At 42.6% G+C, this 13,734-nt stretch overlaps 1 protein-coding gene across 1 annotated transcript in view; it reads right to left on the bottom strand.

Annotated features, from left to right (window-relative positions):
* Window positions 1-2,283: 2,283 nt before the first annotated feature.
* WIF1 (WNT inhibitory factor 1) overlaps window positions 2,284-13,734 on the bottom strand; it is a 20,120-nt gene continuing 8,669 nt past the window's right edge. The window contains exons 3-8 of the mRNA XM_009875939.1: window positions 13,139-13,234; window positions 11,527-11,622; window positions 10,095-10,190; window positions 6,049-6,144; window positions 5,343-5,438; window positions 2,284-3,091 (exon numbers count right to left, since the gene is read on the bottom strand). Coding sequence (XP_009874241.1) covers window positions 2,970-3,091; window positions 5,343-5,438; window positions 6,049-6,144; window positions 10,095-10,190; window positions 11,527-11,622; window positions 13,139-13,234 — 602 coding nt within the window. The 3' untranslated portion in view covers window positions 2,284-2,969. The remainder of the gene's footprint in view (window positions 3,092-5,342; window positions 5,439-6,048; window positions 6,145-10,094; window positions 10,191-11,526; window positions 11,623-13,138; window positions 13,235-13,734) is intronic.

The following is a 13,734-nucleotide window of genomic DNA, read 5'->3' as shown; positions in this document are numbered from 1 at the left end:
AGGGTGTCTGTGTCTGCTTTATTTCTGTGCCTTATGTATTTGTCCCTTGAACTGTTGTGCACACCTGGCAATAGCAGGATGACAGTATTAGATATATAAATTGTCAAGCACTAGTAGAAGTACTTTATAAAGCTATAGTTTTGTCAGTTGTTTAAATTGGGATTTCTGGGATAGAGCTGCAATAATTTAACTTTTTATGCTCTTTTACCACTTTGAATCACCTCATAGCTGCTGCTCACAAGTGCAACATTTGGCATCTTGCTCTGGCTAACTGCAAACTTTCCAAACAGTGAAAAGGCAGTTTCCGTCTGACCTATTGTAGTAGATCCATATTTTGACTTGTCTTATTATTTTCCTTTAACTGATTTTCATCTATGGCACACACATATGTCCTGTCCAGTGAGAGGGAGTCATAAATTCTGTAGTTTTTTTTGTAGTGGCAACATTGCTTCCAATTTACTACTAGACTTTTTTTGAGGAGTTAATGTCTTTTAGCATTGTCAGATGTCACGGACTTTGACTTAAAACTTGTCTGACATGAGGAACTGCCTCTACACAGGAAACCATGCTGACGCTGACATTAAAGGCAAAGCAGTGGAAAATCTGTGTGTAGAAAGTTGATGTTTTTGAAGAAAAAGAATTATGTTACAGTGTGCACTTTGAGGAATATTTTTTCCTTTCATAGCCTTTCCAACCATATTCTTCTCATGATTAATGATCTTTCCAAAAATCAGCGGTGAAACTCCAAAAACAAAGCAGCAGCATTTAGTGCCTTTGGAACAAGTAGCAAAACAAATTACTCCATATAAAAGAATACACTTGCTATTTTTAAGGAAGCACTTTCTAAGAAAGTGACAGGAGCAGAAAAAGTTCAGCCAAAATATCTAAGGAATTTCTGTGCTTTTACTGTAGCATGTGACCATCATTCAAGCCAATCTTCGCTACAGAAAGAGCCAAAACCTAGCAAATGTGACAATCACATTTATAAAAAGGCTCCTGGCCCACCCTAGCCCTGAAGATACAGAGAAGCCTCATATTAACCTCCTCCTTTCATTGTGTTTAAGGAAAATCTTGAAAAATGTTTCCTTCCTCAACACTTCCCCTGGATTTTCATCACCTAGATGTCTTCCCCTGTGCCTCAGGCCACCTGGTTCCCACTCTCTTTAGATCTGAAGAAGGTGCTTTTGGGAGAGCAGAGCCTGGGGCAGAGGCTGAGCTCCTCCCCTGCACCACAGCCGCCTTTGCTGTGAAGAGAAAAACCCAGCTCACCTATTTTGCCACCCGAGGGCCCCATCCCAGTCCCGGAGAAGTGCTGGAGGTCCCATGGGAGGCACAAGCCTGAGGGACAACCACTTTGGAGCCCACCAGGCAAAGCTGCTAGACATCCATGCTAAGAAGTTCTTCAGCAGACCTGAGCTGTTTTATTGCTATCCCAGAGGAGGAGATCAAGCAAGTGGCCAAACCACCTCGTTCAGGCTGTTTCTCGTTATCGTCTCAGGTGTAATGGGGGGCTGGCCAGGCCCTGTCCCTCCTTCCCCAGCCACGTTTCTCCCTGCACCCGATCTGTGGAGCTGCAGCCACGTGTGGCGATGCGGGGCTGGTCTCCCGTTGGATCAGGCTTGCTGAGCAACATCTATGTTCCCACCACACAAAGGACCATGTACAAATGCATCCCTAGAGAGCTGTCCTCCCTCTCTCTGGCCTAAGCAAGTCTTTTGGCCTAAGTGTCCATTGACTAAGCAAGACCAGCAAGGTCAGGTTAATAAACTAGACTTTTTCCTTTGTAACTCAAAACCTCTCACTCATTAAGATTATTTTATGCCATGAATTAGGCTACATTTATTTATTTATGTCCCAGATAATATGGTTCCCAGAACTGCAGTATAGCAAATGTCAGTAATCATCTGTTGGATATTATTCTTCAGCGTGGACAGAAACCATTCTCATCACTTTCTACCCACAGCACGTAACAAACTCTGTGGCCCGTGACCACTGCAAGAGGCAGCACCCAAACCTTCTACAGTCTGAACACGACACGGGTGCGTCCCTCCTGAACAGGAAACATCACCAGGGCTGGACTATTATCTGTTCAGACAGAGGCTTGGAGAAGAATATCTCAGGTACTGGAGGTGCCATGGAGAAAGCACGTGAACTTGGTGAGGCTGGCTGGCACTTCTTGAGGGGAAAGAAGGACATGAAGGAGGATTTTATAAGGTTGCTCTAGAAAAGCCATCGTCCCAACCCGGCACTGATGAGACCGCAGCAGGCCACACAGAGTATCACTCGAAAAACTAAAGTAGTACCTTTATTTTATACATAACAGTCAGTACAAAAAGTTTATTACATAAGAGCTGTTTTGTTTACAATATATTATATTGCTTCAAGCCGGTGTAGAAAGCTCGTACATTATAGTTCTACTTTGTTTACAATATATTACGTTGGTTAAATGTCAACACTGCAGTGTATTTTTAATACACAGTACTTTGCAAAATGGTAAGGCCAACAATAACATTGAATTGAATTATTCAGCTTTTAAACTGGGCAACTTATTTATTTATTTTTCTTAGGGAAAAACCTAATAACACAACAGCAAAAATGTAAAATGTACCTTTCTTTTATCTTAGGCAAATTAAATCTGTAGTCATTGAAATGATTCAGGTTAGCATCTACAAGGTTTTCTGCTTGAATACCGTTACTTCATTTTTGGAAAATATGTGCCGCTATATAATCAAAGAAGGAAGTTTAAAAGTAACTGAAGTATAGTACAAAACACCATCCAAAGCATGCTATAGAAGTATTTATAAAACTTAAAAGGAATAGTAAATATCAGCTCAGTGGTTTATAACGAAGCTAATAAAATTCCAGCCGGTAATCTTAACTGCAATGAACAGCATTTTAACATTCAATCCATGAGAGGTTAATGAAGGCTATGAACTTTGTGTAACACGAACCATTTCAGATGTTGGAGTTCACCAGATATAATTGGATTCGGGTGGAACATGCCTCTCCTCGGCCCTTTTTGGCGAAGGCGTGTGCTGCCTGTGCTTGCTGCCTGCCGGCCTCAGGGCGCTCAGACCGCTGGCTCCGTACCCTGGAAAATTATCCGGTTTAAGAGAAAAGAAACCACAGAAGTGGGCTCGTGATCCACAACTAATATTTCAAATGGAAACAGTCTCCCCCGTTTGAACAAAGGATTTTGCTATGCTTTTTACGCAAGCGCTCGCCCCTCTCTGTGCTCCCCCCTCCCCCTGGGATGGATGAGGTGCTGCCAAGATGGAAGGATGCTCTCCTCTCGCCAGGGAGCCCAGGAGACCACCAGCACGCCCAGGCTGTCACCCGGTCTTGGCTCCACACATGCACAACCCACGCCAGGCGGGTGAGTGCCACATCGATCTGCTGGCGATGGGCTTTGAAGAGGGGTGTAAGCATCCTCCCGCCACAGACAATCTACCTGAGCTTGGCTCTGGTTTATGGCTGAATGCAAAGAGCAAGAACAGCAGTGACAGTAAACACCTAGCAGGGGGAGGAAAAAAAAAAAAAGCCGTCTGAAAGAGGCTTAGCAGCACTGCTTTGTTGTGGAAAATGAAAATGAACAATAAAAATGGAATTCAAAGTATTATGTTGTAATTTTTTATGGTTTCATTTACCTTCCTCATTAGTTAAAGCTCATGGAAACGACTTTGAAAAACAGAGTTCCCCGTTCAAAACTTTTAACCACTTCTTTTTAAGAAAACAGCTTTACCAGTGAGCCATTCATTTGACGGATTGTGAAGCAAGACTCAGATATAAATCTCTCAAGATCAGGAGGTGTCAGATTTTAGTTGAAAAGGGTGAATTGCAGTGCATGCACCTGTATATTGAATTTAAGCCCTATGTGGGCATTTAAAACGGGGGTGAATTTTACTCAAATGGCCTGTTCTTAGCTTCTTCGCTGAATACAAAGAGAGTTTTGCAGTGTTAAATACAGCAGGACTGTACCCAAATTTCAAGTAATGAAGGCTGGAAAAACTTGGAGCGGACAATAACGTGTGACTGTTGACTCCCCATAACAAGGTATTTATGAGTTTTGGGTTTGTTGTACAGGTAATTACTTCTTTGGGGATAGTCACCCACAACACTTTTTTTTTTCTCACTTGCTGAGTCCTTTATAAGAATAGCATGACAAGAAGACAAAATTCATACTGAGCTTATGAACTGAAGTTCGTATTTGCTCATTTCCACGTACCTTTTTTCTAACTATAACTTAAGTTAATGATATTTCTCCTTCAGAGAATGGCATGAATATTTAAAGAGAGGTCCATTAACTAACAGCGGCAAAGTGGACTCTCCAAACCTAATTTTTATGTTTTGGTTAGATAATACGAGTTTTTTAATGAAACAACTATAGTTGCTCTAATATATTTTAATGGAATAGAAATCACTGGCATCAACAGCATTTAATAAAAATGAATTTTCAGTTGAAGGGGCAATATAAGGTTCACATTTCTTATGGCGAAGTAGTGGGTTTTATGGCTGCAGAATTTTTCAAGTTTATTATCGACTTAAAACATTAAATGTGAATCATTAGCTTATAGTGATAAACATTAATATCTTCTAAGAGATATGTCTTTTGAAGATCTTCTGTTAGAGCACTGTCGTGCATGAAATATAAAATTAAATCTGAAGTTCTTGCTGGATACATCCAATAGTATTTCAAACAACCCAGTGAAATGATAGGTTTCTTAAATAGGTGTCAAGTGGACAAATAAGCACAAGAAAAATTCATTCTGAGGACGTTAATTTTTCTTTGTGACAAGATATTTTGGAGTCTGTAGAGCACGGGTGGGAAGAGGAGAAAACTCTCAAGGCAGTATGCCTAGATCTTGCATTATTCTTCAAGATTTCCCAAGAGTTTCCAAAGGATGTTTCATTTTTTTTAAGCTTTAGTCAGCTTTAAAACCTGATAGATTTTTATTTCTAAAAATGCCTACCCAACATTTCAAAGCTAGCTGGCATTACCAAGCAATACTAAAGGACTTTAGATCTCTTCCATAGCAGAAGACGTTGTAAGGTCATCTAGAAATCACAAGGTCATCTAGAAAACATCAGATTTTGGAATTTCTTATACAAGAGTGATCTTGGTAAAACAATCTCAAGCACCTCTGAGTTTTATTTAAGTAGTTAAAATGACAGCATATTGAAAATCTTAGCTTTATTGTTTGGATTAAAGATTAGAGGGAAAAAAAAAGGAGTGCCAGTATCATTAATGATGCTGGAAAGGCTCTTGGAAGCAGTCATTTCTGTATAGCATCAGATGTCTAAGGTGCCCCGATATAGACACTTGTGGTTTGTCTCTCACTTACTTTTATTGCAGTGTCTCCCGTGCCAGCCTTCCTTGCACTGGCACTTGTTGGGCTCAGCACAGGTGCCGTAGAGACCACAGCCGGGTTCGCAGACAGCTGTAAGAAAGCGAGTGCATACACCTGACCTACTGACATTCCATCCAGAGTTGCATGTTTGCTTTCCCTGCTGCTCCTCATGATGGGTTGATCCTGGCATGGGCTGGGGCTCTCCCAGTAAATCTGTGCTTTTGCACTGAGCATGTGCAGAGCCCCAAAACAGTTCACATCCCCCCTTCACCTGCAAGGTCTGTCTCAGTCTCTGGCAGAGAGCAGGAGACAGAGCAGCAGAGCTGAGTGTCCACCAGAACCAGCAGGAGAAGAAAGGTAGTCTCCTCTCACAAAGTGCTCTTGTTGGACTTTAACATTGCAACATATTGACATTTTATTAAGCACTTCTCTGTTACCAAACTGTTACTACTGAGCTGACACATTGCTGTTCTATAGAAACTCAGAGCACAGAAGAGAATATGGGGAGGCTTTTGCAAAAAACCCCACATTTCTGGTTTCATAATTCCCTAAAGTCTTGTGTATTCTGCATGTCCAGGAAGTAAATTAACCTGAAATACTATGACAACATAAAATTACTGCTGACATTATGAAAAAAGGCACTGTACAACCAGCTCGATGCTCTAACAACAAGGACCAACGGAGTGGCTTTGGTACTCACGCTTTGAACACAGGTCTCCCTGGTAGCCTTTGGAGCACTTGCATTTGTTCTTGCCAGTACATTTGCCTCCATTTCGACAGGGCTGATGACATTTACCTAGAAATTGAAGACAGGAAAAAATGGTCTTAGTTCCCTGCATCTACTGTAGGTAAGTGTCTCAGAAGCTTGATTTGTACCCAAAAAACCTCATCAGATCCTGGTATTAGATTGTAGATTATGGATCTATCAGGAAGATTTTGCTGCAAGTCTGTGCTTCCAATTTATATGGATTCTTCTGCTTTGAAGATATGACAATCGGCACGGCCAAAGTCCATGACTCCATGCAGCTTTTTCCCAGATTTCAGCCGCTCAGACTCTGCAGAGTGTGCAACCCTGTGTGACCCATCACTATTGCCTCCTGCTCTCCCTATCCTTCACGATGGTGGCAGCGCTGTCCCGACTTGGTGTTTCCAGAGTGGGATCCATACCCGGGGAGCATGAGCAGAAGAAAATCTGGTGGCCTCTGAGACAGATTTTAAGCAATAGGATGCTCAGGAAGTAACTTGCAGACAACAGTTTGGCTGGGCCTGTTGGCTTCTAACAAGAGACTGTGGAGCAGCAGGGTGCTGTGGGTGCTGCAATGAGGGCTGTGCACACCACAGCTCAGAAACCAAAGGCTCATTAAAAAAAGCATGTCCTTCTTCCCTGTTTGCAAAGAACAGAGCATGTCTGGTAGCAGTAATTAGAACTGGCAGACATATTTCAAGGCTTTTGGTCTGGAAATTACTTTCCCTCACGTTCATGCTTTGCCAAAGGAAGAGGCTGGGTCTGATGGCACTGTTGTAGGAAGGTTTGACTTGCCTGGGATGGAGGACGATCACGTTGGTGGAGGAGATCCATACTCAAGTTCCTGCTGGGCCTGATTCACACCAAGGGCCTTTCTCAAACTTGACATCAAGTTTCCCATCACCATACTGTTAATCCCTTGTTAGAAATTGTCTGGATTATTGAACTAATTAAGTCTTCACTCACCCCTAGCAGGAACTACATCCTCAGTCCCTCACCTACTCGGTGGCCATATGGACCAGTGCAGCTTTTCTCATTGTTGTCCAAAACCTTTTTTCATCTTTTCTAATCCCAGAATATTTTCTAGATTCTTCAGAAAAGAGGGTTGGAAAAAAGCACCCCCCTCCTAGATTTAGCACTGAATTATCTACCTGAATCTGAGGCAGCAAACTGCTTCTTTTCCTTTCCTTTTTTTTAAAAAAAGGATGTTAACTGAGACCTCAACATGATAATGTAAGGATCAACACTAGTTTGCTGTGCTGAAAACCTCAGCAAATGCACTCACCTCCTGACCAGAGACAGCCCCGTTGGGAGCTCAAAAGCCCAGCCAGTGCCTGCTCAGCTCTCAGCCTCGGCAGACTTCTGGGATGCCTGTGTGTGTATCATCAATATAAAAGAAACATTTGTTCATAAGGCCCTGAAACAAGCTTCATAACCAGCTGACGGAATAAAATGTGCTAAGGAGAGTTTCTGCAAAAGCACAATTTCCCCACAGAAGCCTGTGGAGAGGGAACCTGTAGGTATTCTAATCTACAAGCATGTGGATCCCAAGTAATTAATGACCAAAAGAAGCAATGCTAAGGAAATGCATGAATTTACCTAGTTCTTGAAGTAAATCTGGAGAATACGGGTCAAGAAGTCTGATACCAACTTCCACAGAGTTGCACTGGACAAGCATTTGGCTCAGCACAACTCAGTTAACTTTGGACTCGGATACTTTCACAGAATGAAGGCAAGAGTAAAAACTCTCTCTGTTATTGACTGAGAAATGGAAAAATCAACAAAACAGTTGGTGACAAATAGGGGAGGAATCCAAAACAAAATAAAACTCTCTGGACTCAAACTGAAACACCAAATAGAGACAATTTATAACTATAGCTAGAAGAAATCTGCAAGACTGTGAATGCTTATTAGTATTGTAGACTGGGCCCAGTACATTTCCCAGGAATCTTACAGAGTGATTCAACTATTAGACAAGCACTCAAAATCTTTAAACAATATTTTAAAAGAAGAAAAAAGAAAGGACTTAGCGGTTTTCAGAAGATGGCTTTCTGCCTATTGAAAGGTTTTCTCCCCTTGTTATTTCAGGACTCCCACAACTGAATGTAGCTGGCCTTGGATCTAAGAAAAGAGGCTGCGTTGTGTTTCTCCTCTGGTGTTTCTAAGCCTTGTCTAGCACTTCCTGCAGTCTTCCACTGCTGTGCTGGCACTGGTGCAGTCCCCAGAGGTGGTAGCAGCCATCAATCACAGTCTAACAATTGCCGTCCCAGCTTTACAAAAGCCAAAGCAAGTGCATAGCTTTCCTTGTTCTCATCGACACGATTCCAGTTGAGCTCTTAGCATACTGTGATCCTGATTTTTAATTTTTTTTGTGTACAGGAAGAAGTTTACTGTCTGTATTTTACTGTCTTTAATTTGAGTTGCACAGGTAAGCCTTTACAAGAAGCATCTGTCCTGGGCAGCAGTAGGCAACAAAGAGCTTGAGCCTCTCACACAGATCAGTTAAACAGATTACCCTTAATTATACAGACTGTAATATCAGTTCTAAGAATTCTTCTCAAAAAACCCCACTGCCGACATAAAATACATGCTTCTCAAACTTTGAACCAAACCTTATTCATCATCTGGGAAGTATCAACAAAGTTGACTTCTTGGGGACTGAAAAAAGATGGGGTTCTGTTAGAGTGTCAAATTTGAACTTGATTTAGGCAAAGGTAAATTCAATGGAAACCCACACTGTTGTTCTTGCCAATATCTTACCTGACTTTCTAGTGAAGTGCATTCTTTCTTAATTTAATAACAATAAAGCTTTGCTGCTTCTGTTTGGCTTAAGTTTTGATGAGATTAAAAGAAAAAAGATTTGCAAAATGCCTTGTAATGCATAGGGGTATGGTGAAATATTTACATACATCTATTGTGTGTCTACACAGAAAACCTGAGCAACATGTAGATCTTACGGTATCCGTGTTCTTTCTTTGCACAGTAATTCATTTATGGTCCTGTACTGCCTGACAGCACGTTAGAGTTTTTTTCCAGGTGTTTCCAAAGTATATGGCGACACAAATTTCCTGTCTCTGCTGATGCGTATTAAGAAACCAGCTCTTACATATCCCAGACCAAATGCTGCTCTCCGTGCCCTGGTGAAGGTTCTGGGGAACATCAGTGAGATTACTTACAGCAAGGGAAGCTCCTTGCACAACATCCTCTTAGAAGCTTTAAGCCCAGAAAGAACGTCTCAGGCATACGTTCTCAAAACTGAAACACTCAGATTCCATTCTAAAGTGTGGGGAACTATAGAATTAATCCAATTTAACAGAGCTGTGAGAAAACCCTTCTTTTAGTGAGATCAAATACTTGACAGCTGACCTCCCAGGTTTGTTCCAGCCTCACCACATCTCCACCCCCAGCTTTACACAGCACACTTATATTAGCCATGAGCTAACATATTTTGAATTGCTTTGATGCTAAACTTCTGAAAATACCAAGTTTTTTGATGTTTGTGACACAGATTTTCAAGTTGCCATGTGAATGCAACTTAATATGCTACATGAAAGCTCTCAGCTCTTACGGTTCAGTCCTCCCTTTGCCCCAAACCCTTTCATTCCCAGCTTACGGCAGCCCTTTCAGAGGCACAGGCTCAAACCTAATCTACTGTGTCCAAGTGCAAATTGCTGTAACATTTGAAAATAAGCTGCTCCACATAGGCTTGGCACAGCAGCACATCTGTCTGCCACAGAGTATTGCCTGCAGGTTGTTGCCTCGCCCTGTTACTAGTAAAACCAAAACAAGTTAGGGGATGAGATGGTCTAGCAATGAGTCAAACTTATCAGTAGGAAACTCATTCGGAGCATGTGGCATCCGACTCTCTGAGGGCCACAGCCGGCCGTGTGAGACCCTCGCTGAGAGCCCAGCAAAGGCAGACTGTCTGCATGTCATCATTCAGACACTGATGCAGAGGAAGCTGATGTAAGTGAAAGCCAGCACATGGAGATGCTACTTACTAATTTCACATTGGTCTCCTTCATAGCCCGAAGGACAAATGCATTTTCCCAGATAGAAACATGTTCCTCCATTGAAACAGGTTGTTGTACAGTTTGCTGAAATAAATAAAACAGGGATAAACCAAGTCTGACTTGGCCATAATGTCTTCTGCTGCTCATCATAAACACTGAATAGGTTTAAGAGTTACATTAACGTCTTTATATCTGGTTTACAGAGGAAGATTGAAACACGGTTTTTCCTACATAATGCTTTACACGGCCACACCCCCAAGTCAATACAGAAAGAAGCAAGTGAACAATACAGCAATGAGATCCCTGAAACAAGTTGTGTAACATCTTTATCAACCCTCACACGTAAAGCTTGTTGAAGGATCAAGGCATTATTGCTATTGAAAATGACAATGTCTGATAAAAGGAGCACAACCTAGGACTGGAAGTTACTTCTTCAAGCGGTTGCTTCACTACAGTTCTCAATTAATGCCCTGACTAGAAAGAAACCTTTGTACGTTTTTGCTGTGTGGTGACATAGATGCAAATGCTGTGTCTGTCACCTGCCAAATTACTTACATTGTGTCAGACCTGACTTTTCACCAAACAGCTGGGATTCACATTAATCCTTCAAGACACTGTGAGCATTCCACTACAGTGCGCTTTTGAAACATTTTTTAAATGTGGTAAAAGTCTCATCAAGAGTTAGATACAAGTCAGAAGGACATTTACAACAACAGTTTGAGCAAGCATACCTAAAGGCCTAGGCAAGTTCCCATTATTTTGCTGGCAATCCTGCTAGGACCTTTTGCATTTAGTCTTTACTTCATATAGTTCTGCAACCATAAATGCACATGATGCTCTGTAATCTGCTCTGCATGAGCAGGTCAGCTAGATTTCTGCAGGAAACTACTCTAATTTTTTTTCTGTGTGGTAGCTTGAACTGTTCCAAATTACTGTTCTGAACAATTGATTGCTCTTTTTACGCTCTCTGAGTCATAATGCAGTAACAAAAAAATGAATAGCCTGCTTATTTTTTCATGTGCCCAGATGCAGCAGGAAATTAATGTACTGAATAATTAGTAGAACTAATTTTTCTCCAGGAAACTAGAATTCTAATAGATTTTTTTTCCTCCTAGGCCAGAAATATAAGTGAATTTTGTGGTAGGTCCCACAGCTTTCAGTGGACCAACTAAAGCAATTACCTAGCTGGCGTATATGGATGCCTGCACATCCAGCTGTGAAAGCACTGCAAATCCCTACATTCTTCCAGCAGCTGCCAGGTTGTGCTAGAGCACTTATTTGAAGAATCTCAAAAGTTTTAAAATTTACTTACTTCACCACTTGTCTGACATTCCAAAACACACTCCTAGAGAGAAACTAATGCAGTTAGAGAGAGCTGCTGGATACGGAGCCTGGGGGGTTTTGGCTGGCAGGCAGTTACCTTTGTCGCAGTTGATGCCGTAGAACCCCGGGGGACAGATGCAGAGTCCGGGTGTAATGCAGAGCCCACCATTCATGCAGCGAGGGGAACAGAGCGCTGAGGAGCAGGAAGAACAGAAAAAACATCACTGGTGTGACAGCAGCTGGCTGTGTAAATACATGGCACACTGACTCCTCAAGCTACTTTTCCTCCTGCTGCATGTAATAAGTCACCTTTGCAGAGCACCTTTTTTAGGGGCTGATATCAATTACACGTCTGGTTGGTATGCAGCAATTTGTGTATCGTAGTACCAAAAGAAGCAAAGACTAAATTAAGTTCAAATCTGGTTCCATATGTAAGCAGAAATTGCCTCTTGTGCAGCTGAATTCCGAACAGGGGAGAGCAAAATGCACACCTACATCCTCTGGATATATGAAGCCTCCCCAGACCAGTCCTCTCTATACCTGGACTCTGGTGCTGCAGCTGGTGCTGCAGCTCTGCAGACGTGACTCTCTCTTTGGGGCGTGTGCTCAGAGGTGTCGGTAATTCGGTGGGGTTCCCAGGCACAGGTTCACAATGAACTCAGATGTGCACACCTGAGCATAAGCACGGCTACCTAATTTAGGCTAGGGAAGCCTGCTGTGTAGCCAGGTTTGGTGGCAAAACTGTCCTGCATGCTCCCCATGAACCTTCTCCAGAGTCCCTGTGCTCTCCCAAGACTTCTCTGCAGTTGTGGCCACCCCACAAGGCTCTTCCAGGGAGGCATGTCAGGGGGGCAATGCTTCATTTAGTGGTTCCCACAAATGGTACATGCAACCAGATTGGGTCCATACCAGTGAGTTAAACAGCACCCAGGCATGGGGCCATGTGGGGGCACAGGATCATCCTCCTCCTTAAATTGTTGATGCTGTTTCTGGCATGGCTTTGGCCCCAACTGACTGGCAAACCCTCTCGGGCATGGCCCTGAGGTGAGCAGCGGCCATGGGCTCCTCCCAGCAGGGAGGGTTTTTCGAGGGTAGGAGTGTTTACTAAACATACAAATGTAAGCTGCACAGTATCAGCTGATCTCCAGGCCAGAGAACAGTCCCTGATCCTTTGTACCTAACATTCTGGAGGTAGCCAGAGCATCTGGAGTGAAGGATTAGCATGGGAATAGGATGTTCACGGGGATGGTGTGCTCCATCTCGGGTTCCCCTGGGAAGGTCTGCCACTGGGGGAGGACAAAGGAAGAGTGAGGAAAAAGAGCTAGTCTCCTCGCCACGTCACACCAGTTTCCTGGTCCTTCACACCTAGAAATGTTGTTTGCAGCTACTAGTCCCTAATGGAACGGAAAAGGAGACTCTTTCCTTCATCTTTCCATTTTTGCTGTTAGCCTGCCTCCAAATTCGATCTTAGCTCCAAATAAACAAATGCAGAACAACTGAAGTTCTGTGCTTTGTTTCCTGGGTAGTCCTCATTAGCAGAAGAATTTTATTTAATCTTTTTGCCAGATGATTCCCTGTGATTAAGGATCACTTAACTACTGTGTCAGTTTTTGTTAAAAGCAATCTCTTAGGGAGAAAACAATTTCCTGTAAGCAATGTTTCCATTAGAACATGGACAATAACAGTTGAGACGATTTTTTAAAAATTACCTTTCTCACAGTGAGGCCCGTAAAATCCATCTGGACATTCACAGACACGTCTTTCATTGCAAAATCCTCCATTTCTGCATCCTCCTGGACACTCCGCTTCATAAAATATAACAATAAAAAGCCAGCCCTCAGTAGGATCAATATATTCCTTTGACACAATAGTAAAAATATTTGCTGACAGATGGGAAATGCTGACTGAAATGGAAGTTCAGCTAAGACCTTCTCAAGAGAAATTAGTAGGTTTTTTGTTTACAAACCAAGGCTTCATCTCGTGTTCAGACAAGCGTGTGATGTGCTTGTTGGCCGACTGCGCGTTTCCACTGCTCTGCTGCTCCGTAAGTGCATGAGCAGTGTGGGTGCTCTGCTCAATCCAGCACTTTCTCTTCTGTGAGGAAATGAGCAGGCAGCTCAGTGCAGGACTTGCATTGCTGGTTAGACCTGCCTTCAGTACGCAGGACCAGTTCCAATTTCTGCAGCCTTAAATAGACTGCACTGCAACTTGCGTTGCATTAATTACTACTTCTGTTACTACTGACGTGACAAAGTGATGAAATCTGTGTTCAAATGAAAGAGAAGGCTTCAAGGCCAGAGAGCAA

This window comes from Apaloderma vittatum, unplaced genomic scaffold, assembly GCF_000703405.1.
Source record: "Apaloderma vittatum isolate BGI_N311 unplaced genomic scaffold, ASM70340v1 scaffold5679, whole genome shotgun sequence".
Taxonomy (NCBI): domain Eukaryota; kingdom Metazoa; phylum Chordata; class Aves; order Trogoniformes; family Trogonidae; genus Apaloderma; species Apaloderma vittatum.
Note: the sequence above shows the minus strand (reverse complement) of the source record. Positions and strands in the feature narration are given on the sequence as shown.